The sequence below is a fragment of the Poecilia reticulata genome, linkage group LG4 (genome assembly GCF_000633615.1).
Source record: "Poecilia reticulata strain Guanapo linkage group LG4, Guppy_female_1.0+MT, whole genome shotgun sequence".
Lineage (NCBI taxonomy): Eukaryota > Metazoa > Chordata > Actinopteri > Cyprinodontiformes > Poeciliidae > Poecilia > Poecilia reticulata.
Window position 1 is genome coordinate 11,213,399 of NC_024334.1, and position 24,656 is coordinate 11,238,054.

Consider the following 24,656-nt stretch of genomic DNA (forward strand, 5'->3'; position numbering starts at 1 on the left):
TGAAACAAAACAGAATAATAAGTGATTTTAGCTTTAATTTTTTTTTTTTAAATCATAAATTAATAAACATGAATTAAAGTTCGTCATAAAGACTGAGTCAAAATAACATTACATATCTGCCTGCAATGTTCTTTAATCGTTCTTCCATGCAAAACATCTATTTTTGCAATTAACTGAACTTATAAAGACGACTCAAAGATCTGAAATGCTGTCCACATGAGCTCATTTTGCTTAATATACATTCATCTAAATAAAGCCATTAAGCTGCTCCACATTGTTTGCGGTTTGTTAATGTCTGAAGCATTATTAAAACAGTGCTGTTAGAAATATTTCTCCGTTACATGTTTCTTTCCATTTTCCTCTTTTTCCTAATAAATTTTAATACTTGAAACAACTGACCAAATACAGATTGTGGTTTTCAAAAAAACACCCTCCTTGTAAAATCATAAGTTGTCATTAATCAAATTATTGGGAAACACAGGTTTCCAGTTTTACCAGAAGCCTGCGAGGAATCTAAAATCAACAAATAAACAGAATCGGCCTGACAACATGAAGTAGGCCAAAAGGCTTCCAAGGACAATATGTCATGCTTTGATCTACATAAATTAAAGAACAGAAGAGAAACAAATATACTTAAAACGTAAACTAAGCTCATAATTTCAAAAACATTTCAGGTAGCTAACACAGGTGTTTTATTTATTCACCTACAGAAAGTAGTAATACTGTAGGAGACAGGAGTAGAAATTAATCTAAACAGCTGATCTGATCAAATCAAAAAGCTGTTCATAATCCAGTTAATTAGCATCTCCTCCTGATTGTGAAGACAACGCTATACTGTCTGACAGCTCACTACTGCTGCTGGTATTCATCTGAATCAAACCTATTAGAGAGGAGGTGGAGCCCAGCAAGCCCACCAGCCAGCTGGGGAACCATCCTGCCCACAGGAAGCCTGGTGGCATCCAGTGAACGGCGTTACTGAGGTCCGCCATGCTGCTGAGGATGGAGAGCATCTCCGCTTGCATCTGCCTGTGGAGGTCAGACCGTCTGCAGGGGAAAACAGATTTACTGAGCTTTGGAAAACTGTATATTTCTAATACAGAGCGATGTCTTACCCTGTTAGTTTGAAAGAAAAGAAACATAAATAAGACATGATGACAAACAAAAAACTCTAGATTATATTTGTTAAATGCTTAAATAGACTGAGCGTATAGCTTGCTTTAATAATAAAGCAAATGTCAATGAAATAATGAAAAAATGAATTTGCTAAGTAAACACCTGCTGCTGCCTCCTTCGCCTCTCTGGTGTTTCTTCTTCAGCTTCTTCCTGAGCAACAGCAGAACTCGAAACAATCTGGAGAAATAAAGATTTGCACTAAAACTCTCATTTGAGTCTTTTTGTACTTCAACAACTTTCTTTATTTAGCTCATGCTTTCATGACTGAGTTTCTTATGAAATATAATTTTTATCAGGTTTTCTGCAATGGATAGTTACAAGTTAGTTTCCAGAAACTCGGCAATACTTATAGGCTACAGACCTAAAACCTAAACACTCCCTGGAACTTAATCTGAAATAAAAAGTTACTTTTAAAAAGTTTCAAATTACTTTTCCCGAAAAACAAAGCAAGGGAGAGACATGTCCAGTTCTAGTTGCTGAAAAGACATGCAAAAAAATAAAAATAAATCAGGAAAAGGGTCATCTAAAAATATATAGGGGTAACATTTGTTTTTTTTTTTAAAACCGGTCGGACCTGAAAGTTAAAATGGTAACTGGACTGAACTTGTAGCACTTTTCCAGTCCTTTCGACCAATCAAAGCGCTTTACAGTAGAGCCAAACTCACCTACCTCACAAGTAATTGTTAGGGATGCACCGATTTATCGGTACCGATTTCCCTAATTTTGGGAAATCAGTGATCGGCCGATTTTTTCATGTGAAGCTGATCTTAACCACCGATTTTATCTACCTCAAGCAAAGGTATTTAAATCAACTTCTGTCTTCTTCTGCTCTGCTGTGAGATTGGTTTGACTAGCAGACTGGCCCACCAGATCAGGTCTATGTGTTGCAGTTGACAACAATCATCTCACTGTTGGCAACTCATCAACTTTCTTCCAACATTTAGCAACATTTTAGACAAAAAAAATTGGTATTGGCCAAAATTGGAATCGGCAGGTCAGGATTTTGAATAGATCGGCGATCGGCCAGAAAACTGCAATCGGTGCACCCCTAGTAATTATATACCAATACAAAACTTTGGGTTAAAATACACACCAGCTGGCTGGAATCAAACCTACAACCTTTGATTTGCAAGATACCAAATCTACCTACTGAACCATCACCACACTGTTTGTTGTTTCAACAAATTACAAATCCTTTTTCTACAGAAATCTCATCATTTAGCAAATTTTATTAAAGTAACGTATGCTTAGTTTGTTGCTAAACATATATATATGTATATATGTTCTTCTGCTCTGCTGTGAGAGATATAATTTTTTTGTAATAAAAAAAGAAAACATATTTGGGGTAGTTTTGAAGCAGTTTCAACAGATGCAGTTAACTCAGCTGATGTGTCCCGATATCTGAGTGCAGACGTCTCACCTGAGGATCCCCAGCAACAACGAGGTTCCCCACAGCACTGTGCTGAACAGCCACCACTTATCAGACCTCACTTTGATCAGCTCTGCGTCTGCGGCCCAAGCAATATGTTCACACGGATAGTACAGCTGGTCAGCCACGTTCGTCAGCACCGATATCCAACGGACGCCTGCATCCTCTTCCTGCAGCAAGAATCTAATCAGTATCAACAGGAGAGATGGGACTTGTGCGCATATGTAAGCAACATTTTGTTATGAATCACCGAAGCACCAAGTCCGTAGCTGTGGGAGTACGCCAGCATGGAGAGATCATCAAACAGCCTCAGCACCGTCCTGCAGTGGCTGAGCTGAGCAGAAAACAGAAGCAAACTTTTCCCAAGTCGCTGAGATGATGCATCTGCTGCTGCTTTCCTGGTAAGAGCTCCTCCCACCAGCTGAGAGCCATAACAAAACGTCCTGATCTGCAGCCAAAAGGTAAAACAAATAATAATTAATGGATGAAAGTCACAAAATCAAGATTATATTTATAAAAATAACACCAAATAGAAAAATATTAATAGAATTTTACAACACCAGAGCTGGGTAGTAGTTCACTTGAGTAACATTTTTGAAAAAATGTACCATTACTTTTTTTTTTTTTACTTTTACCCGAGTAATTTTATTTATGAACTACAGAAAAATCTTACTCTTGCTACAATTTCTTAATACTCTCCCGACTGTGTGTAACTTCACTAAATGAAGAGCAAGTTTGTTTGAACCAAAAATTCACCAAACACAGACACACACACCTGCAGTTTTTAATCAAAGTTTCATAAATGTTATATTGAAAGAAACAAACAAACGTTACCATAAGGCACTATCTAATCAAAATCCAATAAAATCGCATGGCCAATTCAATCCGTCATACAGACTGATTCAAAGTAATAGTTTATGCCAATATTACTAGGGTAAAATGCATTAAATTACTCATTTACAAAATAAATAACTAAATTATTCCCTGCAGAAGTATCCGACTCGGTGTTTTCACTGCAGCCTTTTGATTAAAACGAAATTCAGTGAAGACTCACAACTTTATCTCTTCCTCTGTATGTCTCTAGCAGTCGGACCAAAGACTCCACAGACTGCTGCATGTCCGATTACACACACAGAGCCACAGGCACACTGTGATAAATAAATACACTCTAATTTGATTTAGTTTCCGCAGAACATATTAGCTTCTGCTGCACACATACGACAACCTCTGCACCTAAATGCACCAACATTCAGCTGGACTTTGAAACAGGAACTACTTCAAATAGACCAGAGCAAACGATCGTCGATTTCCAATCGCCACTCTGGACGTAGCCAAAGCTAAGTGTGTAAGGCAAGATTTCTGCAACCAGATAGAGGAGGATCAACTGTACAGAGTCTATTATAACAGTCTGGATCAAATCACAGGCACGAACATTAGCAAATGGTTGGTTCAAGTGGGTTTGCAATTTGATTAGAGAAAAACATTTAGTTGACTGTTGGATGGAGGCTATATAACTTTAAATTATAATATTTATTAATTATGGTAATAATTAAAATCATGAAAACTATTATAAAAATACAAACATTAAATAATCACATGTAGTATTAGTAATACTAGCAGGAACACTAATAATAATAATAATAATAATAATAATAATAATAATAATAATAATAATAATAATAATAATAATAATAATAATAATAATAATAATACAGCTAAACCAAATGCAGAAAATATTAAATTTACCTCAGCGATTACCAAAATTAGTTCTAAAATAAACATATATTACTGAGAAAACTAAAACTATTCAGTTGATTGCTATCTTTCGTGCTTCTTGCCATTCAGAGTATCAGAGTTGAACAAGCCACTCACAATATGGCGGGATGACTGACATACGCATCAATGGCGTCTCTCACCAGTATGATGTCTGACTCCATTTTTGTCTCGCGAACGACAAGTGTGTTTTACGCAAGCCATCCAGTGGTGGTTACGTAAATAGTTCCCGTCATGCTGTTCGCACGTACCTCACCAAAAGCCAGCTCAGAGGACCGGGGAGGGAGGAGGAGGCGGAGGCGGAGGCAGACAGCTGAGGATCCCTGGCTGACTCCGGTGGTGGATTCACGAAGCAGGTGACGGACGGCGGGGAGTGAACACAAACACAGCAGCGTCATTAGACGTTATGTCCGCTTTCAAACAATATCTTACATCTGGTCCACGAGTATCTTTGGGTTTTCCAAACGCTTTGTTTTGTCGAGAGGGATTCTGGTGTCCACCGGGCGATGTCAGCGGCCACGGCCATTCCGCGGATGATGAGAGACCGGCTGCTGCAGGCCATCGACGGCCAGAACAACGTGAGTATTTTAAAGTTTTACAGCAGAGGAAACAGAATGGGGAAGGAGTAAATAATAGGCTCTGAGACTCAATGTGTCAAAAGTTACTCCAATTAATGAACGTTAAGCTTTATGAAGTGCTGCAGGTCTGTTTTAATTGCTTGTTTTCCTTCAGCAATATGCTCCCCGTCCATTTCTATGTGTAGTCCAGTCTATTTTTAATGTAAAAATAACAATGCAAAAATAACAATGAAGACCAATTTGATTCATTTCAGGTTGAGTTTTCAAAAAATATTCAAAAAAGAAAAGAAAAATGTATGTGGTCCATATAATGTTTAATTATATTCAGATCTTATTAGGTTGACAAGAGATAAAGTCCTCAGGCAATGTTTTGTGTGCTTTGTTTTGTAATGACATTTCAGGGCAATGAATACAAGAACAAACACTAAGAAAACATTTTCTGCATAAGAGCTGCTGTTGCTCTGACCACCATAAATTCATCCAAATCCTGATGATCTTTTTCTTAATATCGCGGTTGTTTCTGTTTGTTTCTATTTTATTATTTATATTTATTTGCATTAAAAATTAAACATTTTACAACCTATGCAAGAAAAGAAAATGAGATGGCTCAAAAATTATGCACAGTCATGTTCATAATTCGTTGATTTCGAAATGATGTTATGAAATGCAAGTGATCATGCATTCAACCAAAACCAAACTTAAGCATTATTCAAGAATTATATTTGTTAAATATACCTGTATTTGTAAAAAGTGATTATGTGCAGGAACACTAAGTGTATATGATGCTGTTATAATTACATAACATGGGGACGTCCTGCTGTTCTTACTTGTGCATTTCACCAGTCTAACTCTAATATTAATAATTCAAACCAGGAAATTACCAGCAAAACCATCAAAAACAGTGCATGTTAAGATACCAATGATTGGTATACTAATCATTGGTATCATACCAATGATTAAGAGACCAATCATTGGTATCTTAACAGCGCATGTTAAGATACCAATGATTGGTATACTAATCATTGATACCTTACATGCACTGTTTTTGATGGTTTTGCTGGTAATTTCCAGGTTGAGATTACCTTAAATCACTATATTTGTTATCAGGAGTAAAATTTTACACCTTTCTAACAACAGTGTTTAGGGTTTTATTTAAATCTTTATGCTTCTCTCTGCTAGTGAGATAATATTTGCATGTTCTTGTCTTTGCTAGTCACATTGAACCTGAAACCAGTATCGGTACATATTTTCATGAATGCAGGTGTACATTTGAGACTCTATGCAAATGAATGCTTGTCCTAATGACCCCTGTTTTCCCTCCGTAGTCCACTGACTTATTGGTGAATGTCAATAAATTAGGATACGATCAAAAACTTTTTTTGTTTTTTCAGTTCAAAAAGTTGGAAAGTGATAAATACACGGTATATATAGTGTTTATTTCTGGTTCAAGTGATCCATCATTTTCAGGTTTTTGAAACTGACGGATCACATTTTCATTAGCTACTCCTTTATTACATTGTAAACCTTTGTCTTCTGAGCAGATACGCAACATGGTGGTGGTTGTGGAAGTGATTTCCAGTTTGGAGAAATACTCTATCACCAAAGAAGAACTAGAGGTATGTTAAAATACAAGTCTGATTAAAGCAACTCTTCTGGAAATCAAATTACATCTGCGATGTTTTGGTTGTAGGAGACGCGCCTTGGGAAGCTGGTTAATGACATCCGGAAAAAAAACAAGAACGAGGATCTTGCAAAAAGAGCCAAGAAGCTCCTTCGTACCTGGCAGAAGCTGATCGACCCGGGTCGGGGTGACTTGGTGCCCAAAGAACTCACTGGTGCATCTTGGCCTTCCAAAGGCAGCATTCAGCCCTGCTCCTTTCCTCCAGCTTTGAGCAAAACTGGCTCAGAGTTAAAGGCCAGAAGTGACTTCAACAACTGCTGTCCAAATCTTGAACCAATAAGCAACAGGAAACGTAGATGTGACAAGAAAGAGGGTCAAACAAAGAAGCCCAAAGTCGCTCAGGATGATGCAAAACAGCAGACATCTAATGGACTTGGTGGGAGTTTTAAAATTCCTGCAAATACTAATGCACACCAACCATCAGACAGGGATACGTTTAAATATCTGGACAATAGTAAGTCAAATAAAGTTCCTATTCACACTGTCAAACCTCATCCAAGTGCCAGCAACCCTCCTAACACGCTTATGCAACGGCAGGTTAGAAGGGATAAGCATCAACCTAGAAGCCCTGGTTGTCCGTTGCAACATCCTGAGAGCCTAAAGCAAGAAGCTGTACTAAAAAAACGACAAAGTAGTGGAAATCCAAGTGTGAAGGTGGAGGAATCTGCTCAGCCGCTTAATGTTCACACAAACCTCTCAGGGTCTGCAAATTTGTTGTTTCAAAGCAGGACTTCAAGTTTGGATGATGAGACTATTATTAATGATGCTGTGAACAAGAAAAGAGAAAAATACAAGGCTAAAGACCATGTTGTGAACCTGAATGGCCCAATTACAGAAGACAAAAGCAAACCAGCGAGGATAAAAGACAGACGAATCACATTTGATCCATCAACAGGACAAATTAAACGCACCTGCCCTAAGGAGTCTTCAGAAGAGCAGGAAGTCTCTGAACTCCAGCTGAAGCTGAGTCAACCCATTCCTCCGTGTCCCTTCCAGCAGACGGACTGGAAAGAACTGTCAAGGAGCGAAATAATCCAGTCCTACCTCACCCAGCAGAGCAACATCCTGTCGTCTGGTGCACACACACCTGGAGCCAACCTTTTCATGTCGGAGGTTTGCAAAAGAGCGGATCACCAGAAGAGGAATACCACAGAAACGTCCATACTGGTATCAGACCATCATGTCAAAGAGTTACCTGGAGTTGGCAGAGAAATCAGCAGTGAAGACCTGAACCGATTACAGAGGCGGCGTTGGTCCGGAGTTAACGGGTGTTACGACACCAAGGGGAACTGGTACGACTGGACGGAGTGCATCTCTGTGGACCCACATGGAGACGAGAGCAGACTGAACATTTTGCCCTACGTCTGTCTGGACTGAAACGCTGTTCAGCTTGGAAGTAAATCAATTGATCAAGTCTACAAAATGAGAAATTTTAGGAAAATTTTACCTTATTTGTGCCGGATGTTTGGTCCATTCAGCTTTTGTTTTTTATTTAAATTTAGTAAAATATTTAGTTTTCTTAGTGGCATTTGATGACCGTCTCATGAGAATTTACAAGACACATTTTCAGAAATCATTAACGACACACAAATACTTTAAAACTTAATTTGTCCAAAATTAATCTCATGCTGTTGTGTTTAGGACTGTTTCATTTGCAACTGTACAGATTTAATTAAGAGCGTTTACCGCATTTTTGACCACCTGAATACAGTTCAAGCAAATTACCAACACTCAGCTGATGTACATTTTCACAAATAAATTACAATATTTTTTAAAACGGAAAACGTTTGATACGACACAAAGTATTTGTCCTTTATTAATCATGTTTTACTTGCTTTCAATTTCTTTTTTATTGTAGGTAGGACCGTAACTATCCACCGAGTTGTGTCAGAAACAAAGTGAGTTCAAGTGTTTTAGAAGAAACAGAGACTCATAAATATAATAAAAAATATGTAATTTCTGCATGCATATAAGTTTGTGAACTGCAGATACTTTCGACTTGACAAGTTCGACCTGTGCAGCATAAAGCCTGGACACCAGCCTAAGTGATCATATCTCAATTGCTTCCACTGCATGCAAATGACCTCAAAACCCTGTCGTTATTATCTGCAGTTGAAATTTGCATGCATTATATACAGTCTACCATTTTTTTCTTCCTTACTGACTTTAAATATACCTTCCATTTTTTCAGGTAAGTTAAGACCCGTGTTTTTTCTATTTCCTGAAAGCAAGAATAATGATTATATTTATTAACATAAGCTTAGATTAATTAAGATTCTTGTGCTTTGAATAAATTTGTAGAAGGCCAGGTGATAATTTCATTGTTTTTTGAAAGTGTGATTAACAAAATCTGAGAGAAATGGAAGCACAACTGGGGCGATATCTTTAGGCACATCTCAAACATGATGCATATTTTTGGAGAGGTCAACAAACCTTACTCCATTACACTTACCCTGTAAGAAGAAATCAGCCAAAATTATAATTATTGTACGAAGAGTTTGTTGACAGATGTCCAAACTTTTCACCCCCAACCACACAGTTTAAAGGTATTTCCATGTAAAACTCGAAAAAATGTAAACATCTGACTTTGAAGAATGAAAAAAAAAAAGTATATAGCTTACAGTATAAAAGGTAAACCTTTGATTTATTGTGTCTGACAGTAAATGTTTGTACAGTGTATAAACATCTGATTTTGGCTGTAGCTTGCCACTTGAGTTCATCCTGGAGGTTTGAAATAACTTTGAAATTCTTGTTTGGACATTTTAAAAACACATCTTTAAATCTGGCCTTGGATGTTCAGCTTGATAAATCTCAGAGCCATCGAGTGTTCTTCCATTGAAACACATGCTTGTCAGAACATCTGTTACTCCCACATGGCACCATGCGGATCAAACACTGATGTTTAGTAGAGAAAGCTAAAACATCAGTCCCAACGAATGTTAGTGTTTATTGCTAAAAAGATTTAAGAGTCAGATTTAGCACAGAGTGAGAGGTTTTAACCTCATACATACATTATTCCTAGATTAGATTACTGTGTTTCTAATTGATTTAATGATTCAATAGTAATAAATCTCACTCGCCCCATTCTTCTAAATACCAATTAAAATTGTCTCTCTCTAATATATATTATACTGTAGGCTTTTCGGTTGGATTTATTAAAAATTAAAACTTATCATGTACCCTTCTTGTAATAAAATAGATAAGAAGGTTTTGTTACTTTTTCCAATTTATTGTCATGAAAACCTGACAAACAAATTGACAAGATGAGTAATGTAACTAACCGCATAATAAAAAGCTTTTTTATTGTAGACGTTGTAATATACAAGTTAAATTGAACATAAAATAACTTATTGACAGACCTTTTAGTGGACATGTAAATTTGTTCAGATGAAAAAACTCTAGAATTGTTCGCCTTTGCTTGTAAATATTAGGATGGAACTATTTTCTATTGATTTTTAGACAATCTCATGATGTAAAGCTGTGTAATTCAATTTTCAGAAAATAAGGTTATTTTAAGAAATAAACGCTTGAAATATTTCACTCTCTGAAGCTGTGTAGTACATTCTTGAAATGCGCTTAAGCTTCTTTTATTTTGAAATCTGTGAGCGGAAGGAGAACGCTTCATTCATTAATGGTCTGACGGAGCTTGCTGCGCTGCGCCCCGGTACAACTACACACACCGGTGGTGACTCGTCACTCCGCGCAGAAAGATGGCTGCGGTGGCGCGGACCCCAGTCGGGGAAGGGATTCGGATAGTTGTCCTGTGTGTGTTTTGGTACACGGTGAGCTCCGGGGGCAACGTAATTAACAAAATAATCCTCAACGGATTCCCGTATCCCGTCACGGTCTCTCTGTTCCACATCATCTCTGTTGTCGTCTTCCTCCCGCCGCTGTTGAGGGCATGGGGAGTCCCCAAAACTGAACTGCCGACCAGGTACTACCGGTGGTACATCCTCCCGTTGGCTTTCGGAAAATACTTCGCGTCCGTTTCGGCTCACTTCAGCATATGGAAGGTGCCCGTTTCGTATGCACACACAGGTGAGTAGAAAATGTTAAATCCGGCCAGCTGGAACCTGTTATCCGGGGCAACTTGATGATGTGTCTGTACCGTCAGCTGATATTAGCTTTGCGGCTAACGGCTGGCCAACTGCCGACAAGGGCATTTAAAGAGTCTGGCAGACCGCAGCGTCACGTAGACACCAAACAGAAAAGCTTTTATTTCACTAATTATTTTTAAAATGCAGCCTTTGACTGTACTTTTGTATTTTTACAGTCATTTTACGTAAAATACAATCTGTTAGCTTGCTAGCCAACTGAATTAAAGCTGAAACACGTCAAGAGGGAGGAGTAGTATTCTTCCTCAGTTTTAAACTCAGGGTAACTGAGTGCGTCTGTTACGGTAGTGATCCCGAAAATGCCCCGATTCATTGGTAAAATGACGCATTAAATTCAGAGGTGGTTTAGTGGCTAACTTAAAAACTTAAACAATAAAGTATTGAAAGACATACTTTTCATCACACTAGCATTTCTGTACTAAAAATTACTTTTTACTGGTGTGATGTAATTGTTTAGCCCTCATTAGCTGTGAACTGTAGATATTTGCAGAAGCAAACACTTGATACATATTAATCTATGTGTAATAGATCTACAACCTGCAAGGTTTCCCTCAGTGTATTACATTAGCTGTGAACTGCAAATTTCTACAGTTCAGGAGGCCTCTGACTGAAGACTGTTGCTCATCACTGTCTTAACATAACAGTTCAGTATCTGAACATCAGAGACAATATTTCATTATCACATGTCCTGGAAGACGCTGTCAGTTTTTGGCATGCACTGCTAATCCACCTCATTTGCTTTTGCAGCTCCTCTGTGTGACCATACAGTTAGAAAGCCAGTGAGTCAAGGGTCAGCATTTTTCTAGTTCACTTTTTCCCTCCACTCAACTTTTCATTTCATGACATTTTACTCCTCATCTTCAGTTTCAGTGGCGATATCATATTCATTTAAGTTGCTTATTAATTTAGTTTTTTGTTTCTACAGTTTTGAAATAATCTGCTGCCATGACGTACAACCACTGCTGCTATTGTCACCTATCTTCTCTGTGATTAACTTGGCCGCAACATTTCCAAATTAAACACCGTTTCTTAATTGCCTTTTGAGATTTTCTGAGTAACTAAAATATTAATCATATTGATAAAATTACAAAATGTCTAATATATATTAATTTAACCTTTTTGATGATATTCTAATTTATTGAGGAGCGTCTGTAGATGGGGTTGGTCCGATTGATGGAGATTGTATTGCATAGAATGGTAATTTAATTATTTAACATGGAGCCATATCCCACACTCGTACTGTGACAAATGTGTGACAGTCTTTTTTCCTGTCTATAGAAAACCCCCTAAGACAAATTATTTAACACTAAAAGTACACAGTTTAAATCTGTCTGTGCAACAAATAATTTATCTGAGAATCTGTTTTAAGATGCATCTTTAGGCAGAAAAACCACAGATAGTTTCCAAGGTTATAAAAGCATTTACGAAGCACTAGCAATAATACATGTATTTGTTAATGAGAGTCGTTTTTATATTTTTGAAGATGCAACCTTCAAATCTATTTTATTATCAGATTTTTTTCAATCCATTCATGATTCATATGCGGTCCGGAGTCTGTTTATTCCCTTCTGTTGTCATTTTGTCTCCATCTATTTCTATCTTCTGAGAAATTTCCTGTGTAATTAACAATTGTTTATCATGACATTCATCTTTTTAAGTAAGTTGATTTATTATGGAGGTTAGCATAACAATGTTAAAATTCTATATTTAATTTCAGTTAGCTGTGTATTTCTGAACACTTTATGTTACAGTGTCTTTCTATTCGAGATTCAGTCTTTTTCTAGCAAATAATCATTTTATTTAAGGTTTTTATTGACGGTTCTGATTTTGGCCATTTTTTAAAACTGGAAAACATAAGAGGGGAAAAAAAACATGATTTATTTTTTCTTTCACTTTGTTTTGAATTCAACGAAATAAGGAAGATGTTGCATGCTGAAGTCCCTATTTTTGCACGACAACATGTCTTTATTCTGATTTTTATTCTATTTTTTATTCTTTAAACCAAATTGTACTAGTTGATTAACGGATAGGGAAAAATCTAGTGTAATTTTTATTTCCGGCTGATTAATTAGTGCATCTCTAATTTCCATTGACTGTTTTCTGATCCCTGTTTCAGCTGGTCGACTCTTATAATATCTGAGATCTTATGACGAATTTTATCACAATATTTTATAGCTCAATTATGATAATAAAATTATGATAAATAACTATTACTTTTTTTACAGTAACTGCATGGCAAAGCATTCATAGCGCCACAAACATCAGATACTTTTAAGAAGTGTTTTATATCACTAACTATAGAGGCTTTATTTAATTAGATTTTTGAATTTATTGATATATCTTTGCTCTCATAGAGAAAACTAGAGAAAATAGCAAAAATATCAATTTAACCTGTTTTTTTTTTTTACATTAACTGTATTTTTTGGGACAATAAATCAAAATTCTTATTATAAAAATTCTTTTTTTTATGATTAACACACTGCCTGCAGATCACAAATTATCCCCTGATGTCTTGTCTGCACCTTATTTTGAATGTTTATTACTTTAATGCATATAGTCCTAATTCCTATTATAGTAACTATGCAGTGGATCTGGTTGCTCAGCATTGTTTAGGATTCGTTTATTCTTCTGTCGGTGTGAACAGGACGCACCGCTGTCGAGGCGTGACTCTGTGAACGACGTTGTGTGTTATTTAACAGAGGTGTGGACCCGGCTCTGACCTGCCATTAACTTTTTACAGCTCAGACGTAATCGGCTCACTCTCTCCTTGCTGCAGGACCACAGTTTTTCATTGCTTTTAAAACTGACACCGTCCCCCTTTGTCTCTTTCACAGTCAAAGCCACAATGCCGATATGGGTGGTGCTGCTGTCGAGAATTATAATGAGGGAGAAGCAAACTACAAAGGTTAGTACGTCCAGAGCGTAAGACACAGCACAAGTCCTGCTCTGTTTCAGGCTGCGACTCGGCAGCGGTGATGTGGCACAGCGAGCCGACTGTGTCTCATGTTGCAGCCGCCTGCCGAAGCGTCTGTCGCTGGCATTCTCCAGGAGGTCAGGGGTCATCCACATCAGCTCCTGCATTCTATATCTGACATTTAAGAGGCTTTATGTAGGTTGATTATCTATGGGAATAAAGCAAGTAAAGACTGAAGAATTTGTGCTGAATGAATCAGTAGTTCAGCTTTACCAACAGACTTCAGGATATCATCCTAAATATCATTAGAAATGTTGTAGATGTGGATAAATCTTTGTAGACGAGGAAAGCCGATGTTAAATCAGGGTAATCTTTGGACTCTCGCTCAACACTGCATTTAAACCTGGAGGGATTTTTCTGTTTTTTTGTCAAGAAGATTGTTGCCTTTTCTTTTTTAAAAACTGTTCAGTGACCACAAGTTGTTGCAGCAGCATCCAAACTGGTGGTTAAAACAGACCACAGAGCGAAAATAACACAACATACAGAAAACCCCTAACTCTCTACATCCTGTATGGAGTTAATGAACTTTGATTTATTCATTTTTTTATGCTGGAACTACTAAAGGTGGATAAATAAAGTTTTATCCATAAAGGATAAAAGTCCATAAAGAAAATAAGCTTATTTTCCCCATCCTCTGTGCCCCATCTTGTGTTTTTACTTATTATAGAAAACGCTAACACATAAACTAAATCCATTATAACATATATAACGTATAAATAAAACCATAAAGAGTTGGTTATTTCAGGATTTCAACTTCAGACTCATATTCACATGAAAAGTGACTTTTAATTGGATCATATGAAACAATCCAAAAGTTTTAAAGTTGCTTCTCTGGCACAATGTAATGGAATCAATATTATTTAAAATATGTGTGTTTTTATGCACATTTACATCCATCAGTTATGGATGTAAATGTGCAGACAAAGCTAAGAATCATATAAAATCAATAGTTTATCGATTACCAAACTGTAATTCACTGACTTTTGACTTAGAAGAAACTTATATGCTGACATTTGGTTTATTTTTAAACCAAAATGCTTGTAAAAAAAAATCCCTAAGCTCTAAAAACAAAAAAACTGTGATATATAACTCTTCCCTCCAATGTACACATAAAACTAAAGCACTCAGATTTTCAAAATATTCAAACGTAATCAGTATCTCACTCATGATCCAGATGGGAAATGAGTGATTTCTGTGAAACTGTTTTGTCGTTCCAGTTCCAGATCACTTGTTACTGGAACGTTTTTACACTGCTGACTAAAATCAGGCTCTTATGTCTCATCATTACCAGCCGTTCTTGCATTGCTTTGGTGTGCAGTGCTTTAGATCATATCTTTGTTTACTCATTTTTCTCACATGGCACAACAAAAAGCCATTCAAATATGTGTTTGAGTCATTTCCTGGTTCTCTGTACTGTGGTAGCATGCTGGCTAATGTTAAAACAGCGGGTAACCATGGCAACCAGTCACAGTTTAAAGGCCGGCCGGCTCTTTTTGCAGTCAAGTTGCATGAGCATCAAATACATTTAGAAACAAATAATCCCGTTTTACTCCTGATCTCCAAATAAACTTAGTTTTTTGCTGCAGAAACACAAAATCTTACCAAGTATTTTTGGTGTAAATACTTGAAATAAGACAAAACAAACATTCAAGTAACTTTTCAGTGAGATATAGCATCTTGTTATAAGTCAATAATTCCTCAGTGTTGATGAAAAAGTGCTTTTTCATTATTTCACTTACATTTTTCATGTGTTATAAGTGAAATAATCTGCCAGAGGAACTAATATGTTTCCATCAATATTAATAAATTGTTTTCTAAAAGCAACCGCCTGTATCTTGCTGAAATAGTACTTTAAAGTTAGTTTTGTCTTATTTTAAGTGTACTGACATATTTGCAGTAGAAACTTGACCAAAAATACTTGGTAAGATTTCGTGTTTTTCCATTGCTATTGTATTTCTTTTACTTGTACTTTACACACAAAATATCTTTACGCAGTTTTTTAACAAAGTCAGCCGTTTTCCTCTGATTTCTGGCTCTGCAGTTGAAATGAAGCCGATATTTGTCAGCTCTGAGATGCTCCTCAGCTTCCCGTTCTGATGAAGGAACGTTTCTGCGTGTTAAACAGGAAATAGATTTATGTGTCTGGCATCAGGGTGTTACGTTTACTTTGCAGTTCAGTGCTGAGACAAAGTGGAGTTTACTTTTCTTTACATTTCTGTTCATGTGAAAGAATCTCAACAGTCAGAGGCGGCCGCATTCAGATTTGAACCTTTTTCTTTTTTTGTGCCAAATGTTTACAAAATTAATCTGTGAATTTGTTGGCAACATTAAATAAGACACACCTATCTGCCTTCATCAAACCAGACTTTACAACTGCATAAAGACACTGGTGCTGGCTGTTAAATCAGTAAATAATAGTGTTTTATTTAGCTTTTCTTTTTTATTAAATTAGTGTTTTCTCAGTTTCAGGCTGAGTTTAGTGACGGGTGTCATGAAAACCAAAGCTCGTCTCTCATTCTCAGGACCATGCAAATGATCTGGTGCCTGTAATGACGGTTTCCACCGGTGAGGTGTCGTCCCTGGTGGATGGAAACATTTGTTTGGGTTTCTGATTCTCTAACATTCATCACAAGCATTGAATGGATTATGAAAAATTGTTTAAAAGAAATGTTGGTTTTCATTTCCCGATTACAGTCGTCGTATAAAAATGCCTCTTCATTTTCTGACTTGTTTCAGTGGCGATACAGTTGTTGTTTTGATTTACTGTCTCTTGAAGGTAATAAACAGTCTTTAATTAATTAATTTTAGTTCTAAGTCTAAATTATCTTGAAAAATAAGACCTGATGATGAAACATCTGCACGTATTTAGGATTTAGTCATTTTATTTCTTTTTCCACTCACATTTTTAATAAAAAATTTTTTATTTCATTCCTTTTTTATGTGGCAGCAATCATTTGTCCCACATGTTCTGCAAAAGGAGTTGGTGTGTAATAAAATAAAATATGTTGTGAGCAAATTATAAAGCTAACTGAAGTTGTTTTTGTCTTAAATTTAAATTTTAATGATCTTGAAAATATCCTAATCTTTAAAGTCTAACCCACTAAGAAATATTTTCTTGGGTTTTTCCAGCATTTCATGGACGTGAATAATAAGCAATTGGTAATAAATTAATTTATATCCTGATTAATATTTTTTGAAAGAAAATTTTGTTTATGGTTGTGTGGGGTTTTTTCTGTTTTATTTAGTTTTTTTTTTTAAATGTTGGATATTTAAAATATCTTACAGTTCCAGTGTGAAGTATTCTTTACAAAAATAAAGTTTTTATAGAAAAACTTTTTTTTGGTCTTTGAGAGGGAAAATTTGCATTATTATGCCATTACCAGTACATTACTTGAAGATGGTCTCAAAACAACTATTATTGTTTATCGCAATAATTGTGGGAACAATTCATCGTTCAGCAAAATTTATCATGACAAGCACAAGCACTTCACAATATTCAGATGTTCATTTAACTGTGGCGCAGATCATTAGAAATTAAACTGTCCAGTTGTAAAAAAAACAAACTAATTAATCTGAACCATTTTGTTTAAGCAGCATTTATTGGAGTAACTTGAGAAATCCTGAACATCTGTGTTAGCACAGGAAGATGTTGTTGATTTATGTTTGGATCTTGACTCTTTCCTCCGACCCGATCTGGTTTTGCAGGTCTACGTGTCGCTGATCCCGATCATCGGCGGCGTGCTGCTGGCCACCGTCACCGAGCTTTCCTTTGACGTTTCAGGATTAATCAGCGCCCTCGCCGCCACGCTCTGCTTCTCCCTGCAGAACATCTTCTCCAAAAAGGTGAGGCGGATTCACAATCGGCATAAAGATTAAATCAGGTTCAGCTGAAACGGAAAGAATCTGTGTTTAAACTCTTTTTGGTAATATTTTGACATTTGGTTGCTTTCATAAGTTCACAGTTAAAATGTGAGAGAGTTTTATTCTCATTTAAAGGGATGATATGAGCTTTTCAACTAGTCCTGTTTGTAACTGCAAATTTAATTGATTTAATTTCCCATTGGGATTAATGAAGGAATAATAAAGTATGTTTGAATTGAAAGCACAATTTGATTTATTTTTGTCTATTATGCAAATATCTTCAACCACTTGAAATAAAACTAACCTAAAAGTAACTTTTCAGCAAAACACGGGAGGTTGGTTTAGGTCAGTAAATCCTTCATGATGAAAAAGAAATGGTTGCACTGGTGGATTTTTTTACGTTTAAGATGGGAAAATGTTATAAGTGAAATAATTAGCTTTTTCATCACTATTAAGCTAACAAGCTCCTTTGTCTTGCTGAAAAGTTATTTATAAGTCAGTTTTGTTTTTCTAGTAGTAATAACTGGACAAAATATTTTGTACAGTTTTGTGCTTTTACACTGTAAAATATGGAGGATTTCAGATGGAACGTCATCACCGCCACATGCTGTTTACTAGAGCAGTTTTGGGTTTTATTAATTTTTTAATTCTTTTTAGAGAGATTTTAAATTTTTTTTCCCTCGTCTCTGTTGAAGGTGCTGCGTGACACAGGTGTGCATCACCTGAGGCTCCTGAACGTCCTGGGCTTCAACGCCATGTTCTTCATGGTTCCCACCTGGGTTCTGGTGGATTTCTCTGTGTTTCTTGTGAACGGGGATCTGGTGAGTAAACGATACTAGATTTGTTTTTTTGGAGTTGATCACAAGATGGAGCTAAAACAGAGTGTAACTGGGTCTCTGCCTCCCTTTCAGTCGGATATTTCGGAACGGACCGGCACCCTCTTCCTCCTCCTCATCAGCGGCTTCTGTAATTTTGCCCAGAACGTCATCGCTTTCAGTATTCTGAACCTCGTCAGCCCTCTCAGCTACGCCGTCGCCAACGCCACCAAGAGGATTATGGTCATCAGTATATCTTTGCTGATGTTGCGCAACCCGGTCACGCTCACCAACGTGCTGGGAATGATGACGGCCATTCTCGGGGTCTTCCTCTACAACAAGGTGAGTCTTTCCCACAGTAGAATCTCATTCAGGTGCCTCTCAATGAGTCATTCAATAACAACATAGTCAATAATCTACCTCTACATCATGTACAATCAATATAATATTTAAAGTGTCACACGTCCGGCCTGTTTAGCGGACATTTAGCTTCCTTAGAGGCTACATTAAGAGTATTTCTTTAGTTTCTGAGATGCTAAAGTTCATAATAGTGGTGGAGACATTTTGTAATGTTTAAGAAAACTAAAACATTTAAAGGAACAACTTTCAAAAGCAAAGATTAAACTCCAATATAAAGATTTCATCCTAACTCAATACTTCCCAGCAGGGTGGTGCAATAAATTGATCTTAAATTGGTTAATCAGAATTTTGTCATTTGAAGATTTAATATGTTTTTCCATCAATGAAATTCCTTGTATTTCCATATTCAGAGTGATTCATCTTGTTTCACTTTTAAAGCTTCTGTTTATTTGGGCTTTGAATATTAGAGCCAGACCTTTTTTATTTATGTTACCAAGCAACCGAAAACAATAAATAAAACAGAAAAAACCACAACCATAACCATAAAAAATAGATTATGATGTCTCTGTAAACAAAATGTTCCTTCAAAAAATATGAATCAGAATGGAAATTAACTTGTCAATTGCTTATTAGTCATGTAATGCTTAATGTCCAAGTAAGGGTGGAAATTTTTTTTAATGTGTAGAAAGGAAAAAAAATGGACTAAAATTGGATCTGTTTAGAAAAATCTGAAATGTTATTTTTTTAAACCGCATCGCTCAGCCCTCCTTTGATGTCATTTATTCTTCCATGATTCTCCCAGGTTGTTTAGTTTCAGTTTAGCACAGACTGGCTTTATAAGAGATGATTTCATTTAAACTTTCCCATGTTCTCCTTCGTCGTCAGGCTAAGTACGACGCCAACAAGCAGAAGAAGAAGCTGCCCACCAGCACGCAGGACCTGCTGTCCTTTGACAACCCGGTGCTGGAGAAGACGCAGGCGAACGGGTCGGGGCCTTTCTACGGCTCCGAACAGCAGCAGAACTGGAACAACGTTCTGACCGACCATTTCCAGTACAGCCGGCAGGCCTACACGGCAAACCACAGCAGCAACCACCAGTTCGTGGTGTAACGGAGGCGCTCGGGCCTCGCAGCAGCGGGTTCCCTCTCCCGCTCCGGACTGAGACTGAAGGCAAGTGCTCTTTGTCCAGGATTTAAAAAAAAAAAAAAAAAGAGAGAGAGAGAGACGAGCCGATTGTGACGTGCCAGAGGCCAGAGAAGTTTCCTCTCCCGCGTCCCTCCATGTCTGGACGGCATGTTTTTTTTACAGCCTTGCTGCTCGTTTTTATTTATTAAAATGCTGAAACAAAATCAGCAGCTTCAGACATTTTGACGAGAGATCGAGCCGCAATATTCAGACACAACAATGTGCCGCAGTTTGAAAACGTCTAGTTTGTCTTCCACAAGTAGCCGCTGGTTGTCGTTAGAAAGAGAGATGCAGCGATCCGTCTCTAAAAAAATGACAATTATTCCCAACAGATGAGTCAGATGAGTTTCTAACTCATCTGATTTCTACTAAACTCAAAAAAGTGCATAATAACATATATACAGTTGGGAGTTCATAGTTTTGATTCATTTTCTCAGAGCTGATGAAGGAAAATAGACGTAGCTAATCCCTGTCAGATTGATCATCTCTAATCTGGAAAACTTTCACCCAACACCTGAAATCCGTCATGTTGCATCTCTAACCAACTTGGATTTTTATCTTTAGGGTTGTCGTTTTTCTTCTTGAGGCATTTGTTTTATGAGGAGAAACAAACCGTCTTCAGTGAATATTCCTTAAAAAATGGAGGCAGATTATATTTTAGCGTTGACTCTTGTTATGATTTAAGCTAAGCTACGTTTACGTTGCTGAAATGAGCCGTGTACAGTCCAGTTTGGATTCACACGTTTCCAAACGTACAGGAACATTTAAGGTGTTTTTGGTCTAAAGGTGGGTTTTAGTTTCCTGGTTTAAAGTCTTGTTTTCAACAGATGATGCTTTTCTCTTCTCTCCCCTAATTCCTGGCTCAGCTGTTTACCTGTTCAGGTCAAAAAGAAAGAAGCCAGGTGTGAATTTCAGTTCATCTGTTGTTTAGAAACAGACGTTTTAGTTTCTGATCATTTTTGTGGGGTATTTTTTGTTCTTTATAAACATGCCTTTAGGAAAATACTAAAGTGTGGTCAAAAAATATTTTCTAAATAATGTGGAGCGTTTAGAGGAAAGCGTATCTTTAACAAACTTTAGTTTCTGAAAGGCTGAAGGTACGAGACGTAAACTCCATTTGATTTATGCCTCCAGCGTCATTCATGCAAGTGCCTGATGAAGAAAAATAACTAAAAATAAAACAAGGTGTTCTGTTTGTTTTTCATTGTCTCTGGGCAAACGTTGATGCTTGTAAATATTCCCACAACCAGAATAGTTTGAGCTGCATTTTAAATAAGAATCAAAACCCTGCTGATCGATCACAAAGGGATGCTTGGGAACGCAGCGCGTTTACAGCTTTAAGTGGAGAGTGAGGCCAAAGGTCAGTGACCTCTCACCCATCTGTCCTGTCCCCCTGTTGAGCAAAGATGTCACAACTTGTTGTCCAGATGTGTCGTCGTAAAACGTAGATCACCGGTTTCTAGAAAGGCCCTGTGATGTGCCTTTTGGTTTAGCAAACGTAAAGAATGAAAACAAAATTTTAACGGTTATGGATGCAGAAAATAATTTAAAGTATTACCGCGTTTCTTTTTTATATTTTATTGGAGTTTGTTAACACCAGTTGGACTTATTTTTCTTTAAACCCTGAACTAAAGCTGCTTTGGGATGTCTTATGTTACTTAATCTTTTTTTTTCCTACAGTAATCTGCGTCAATTTTGCACATTTCAAAACAACAATGTGATTTTTGTTTATTGAAATTAGTGCAGATATTAGTCACCAAAAGGACTCGCCATCCATAAAAAATGAAAATGAATTGCTTTCTAAATTAATCTGTGCAGGTGGATCTTAATAAATTAAACTATTATAAAACGTTTCTGAATTGAGTTTTTAATTGGTCTAATTTTCTAAAATATTGAATTTTGGGTTTTAGTGGAAAACCAAAATCTACTCAATTAGCCAAAATGATTCTGCATGTAATGAATCTTTACCTAGGTCGAGCTTTGTTTGTTAAAATGAAATATTGTTTTATATTTTTAATTTATTGACATTCACCTGTAATATCGATCATTCTTAAGGACTGCAGTGTCAGGACAGCTGATGTTTCATAAAAGGTGCAGACATTTTTTATTTTAGATTTTTGCAGATTTTTCTGTATTGTTTCCTCAGATATTTGTTTTCATTTATTCTTCAGGTTTGTTACATGAATGGCATTTAACAGACTGAAGTGGAAAGAAGCATTCAGTAAGGATTTATGGGTAATGTAGTTCTTACAAGCTGTTTAGAAAAACTAAATATTGGCACAGAAACGCCAGGAGGGGAAAAAATCTATCTGTAATGGCATTTCTGTTTATGTTTCACATTTGAGCCAATGTTTTGTTCAATTTACTAAAATCCTAATTGTTTAAAATTAAAGCATAGACTTTCAGAGCATCAAAAAACATGTCTGAATTGATTCGTAATCTGACCAAATTAGCATTTATGACTTCAAAGAATTGAACCAGGAAATAATTAAATATTCACCTCATCAAGCTGTTGTACTTCAGTGTCCTACATGTTTTGATTTGCCAGATTTCCTCTTTATTGAAAATTTACTTTTAGCTCCTCAACACAAAATACCTCCAGCTTTCTGTCTTTGCAACAATTTCACCTTTTTCAGGATCAGTAATAAATCAGTTCTACAATGCAGAACACATAATCTAGTCATAAAGATGTGGTTAATTATGTCCAGAGAGAGCTAGAATGTAAGTTTCACAAAATATTATTATACAACAGTTTAATAATGTCAAAATTGGGTGATTAGTCTGACCAAACTCAACAAAACCTAAGAGTGTTCATCATTTACCAAATTGTAAATGTTTATCCAAAATGTTTGGATGTGAAGAAGGTATTGGATTCATTTGAAAGAAACGACTCTGAATACGACGGCAAAATGCTGATTAGTTTATTTTCTTCATGTTTCTTTGTGTTTTTAACATTTTGTGTTGGTGCATCACAGAATGAAGGCCTTGATTGCAGGTTGCTGAGATGTAAAAAGACTGTATTGTTATTTTCTTCATGTATATAAACCTACATGGAAAATGTAAAAGCATTTTTTGGTGCGCTGTAAAGCTTTTTTCACTGGGCTGTAAAGGATAAAGAGTAATAAGGGGATATCTCTTTGTAAAAGTTGTATACTGATTATTTTTGTTGTCTTTAATGGATCTCGAAATAGCATTTGTATGTAAACTATGTTTATAGATTTTTATTTATGGTGTCATGGTACAAACTGTACAGACGTGCAGCAATGCACAGTCTTGTCTGCTTATGTTTGGTAAATATTTTTAAATGTTGGGGAGAATAAATCAATTCTGAAATACTAAAAAGGCCTACTGTCTTGCATACATACACAATACATAACTGCACAGGACATAAAGACAATGATAAATTCAATGTTTTAAAAATAAAAGTGAGATATTTCTTCCATATGCGGTCAAACTTTGATTTGAGAATTAGCATAGCTAGCTAACAATTGACGACGTCATCCAGTAAAATATGATGTAAAATATGATTTAAATTAAGCAGAAAAACTTTTTAAAATGATGAGGTATAAAACAATAATAAATTACATGTGACCAGATTCTAAGCACGCTACGTAAAAGAGTTTATTTTACTTTAAGGAGTTACGCATTTTAACCTAATAGCCGTTAAGACATTTTTCTGACAATTTAGCTTACTGGCGCCATCTAGTGGGAATTTTGGGGCATCGTAATATCGCCTCAGAAAATCTTTATCAGAGATTATATATTTAAACTAATTATATATCCTCCTGACTACCAGTAGCTCATTTTTGTCCTCTGCAGAGGACATTTCTAAGCTTGAATATCTCCCACCTCCTGCATTCTACTGAATTAATTCCTTTTGATATCTGGAGAGGACATTCAGGGAGGACAATGAAGGGGTGGGACTTTTGTACGTACCTTTTTCTAATTCATGAAAATGGCATTTATCAGTAATAACACATTTTTTGGGAAGAGAAAAAGAAAGTGCATAAAACCTTTATTACCTTACAAAGACTGGGATTTTTAAAAAAAAATGGTTTACATGATATTCAGTTTACATGATGTCATGTAAACTGATGTCAGTTTACATGACATCAATGATATTAAGGAATGTGCAAAATTATATTTATGTAAACTGATGTCATGTAAACTGATGTTTACATGACATCAGTAAACTGATGTCATGTTTACATGACATCAGTTTACATAAATATAATTTTGCACATTCCTTAATATCATTGATCACAATTTCATAAATATTACAGTTGATGTAAAATGTAAAGCCACTGCAAATACTAGTTGCAAAATATAAGTGAAGTCGAAAGGAGATAAAGAAGTGTATTTTGGACTTATCTTAAAGCCCTAAAGATAAATTAAAAGACTTTTTTTAACTTATGTTAAATGTTATTTTTAAATGAATGTTTTGTAGTAAACAAACGAGTGATACTTTTGTTCTTAAAAAGTTTTTCTATCAAAGTTAAAAGTTGTAGTTGAAGTGAACATCTTCTTTTGTATGTGCTTAAATTTCATCAATAAAATACATCCGCTCCACCACCAGACCCAGGACCGGTGGCTGAGTATCCAAAATAAACAACTTAACTTTCAACGTTTTTAAAAAATGTCGTTCCCCAACATTCCCGCTAGATGGCGTCAGTGTACTAAAAAGACTTCTTCCAGTTTTCAGCCTTTATTTT

The 24,656-nt window shown here is 36.2% G+C and overlaps 3 protein-coding genes across 7 annotated transcripts; 2 read left to right on the forward strand and 1 right to left on the reverse strand.

Annotated features, from left to right (window-relative positions):
• Positions 1–36: 36 nt before the first annotated feature.
• Positions 37–4,791, reverse strand: pex11g (peroxisomal biogenesis factor 11 gamma). Of its 5 annotated transcripts, none has more exons than XM_017304528.1 (5): positions 4,627–4,791; positions 2,853–3,050; positions 2,594–2,772; positions 1,276–1,350; positions 37–1,044 (listed from the first exon to the last, which is right to left on the reverse strand). In XM_017304528.1, the coding sequence occupies exons 1-5, from the start codon at positions 4,771–4,773 to the stop codon at positions 795–797; spliced, it is 849 nt and encodes a 282-aa protein (XP_017160017.1). In that variant the 5' UTR covers positions 4,774–4,791; the 3' UTR covers positions 37–794. The 5 variants fall into 5 exon arrangements, with proteins under 5 accessions (XP_017160017.1, XP_017160016.1, XP_017160019.1 ...); XM_017304527.1 differs by having other exon boundaries at positions 37–1,047; XM_017304530.1 differs by lacking the exon at positions 4,627–4,791 and adding an exon at positions 4,519–4,584 and having other exon boundaries at positions 37–1,047.
• Positions 4,745–8,418, forward strand: LOC103463355 (mediator of RNA polymerase II transcription subunit 26). The gene is made up of 3 exons (XM_008406652.2): positions 4,745–4,953; positions 6,495–6,569; positions 6,644–8,418. Exons 1-3 carry the CDS (start codon positions 4,882–4,884, stop codon positions 8,009–8,011), a joined length of 1,515 nt encoding a protein of 504 aa, XP_008404874.1. The 5' UTR covers positions 4,745–4,881; the 3' UTR covers positions 8,012–8,418.
• A 1,844-nt stretch (positions 8,419–10,262) lies between these two features.
• Positions 10,263–23,286, forward strand: slc35e1 (solute carrier family 35 member E1). The gene is made up of 6 exons (XM_008406647.2): positions 10,263–10,672; positions 13,584–13,654; positions 17,429–17,566; positions 18,280–18,405; positions 18,496–18,741; positions 19,645–23,286. The coding sequence occupies exons 1-6, from the start codon at positions 10,345–10,347 to the stop codon at positions 19,867–19,869; spliced, it is 1,134 nt and encodes a 377-aa protein (XP_008404869.1). The 5' UTR covers positions 10,263–10,344; the 3' UTR covers positions 19,870–23,286.
• Positions 23,287–24,656: the final 1,370 nt, after the last annotated feature.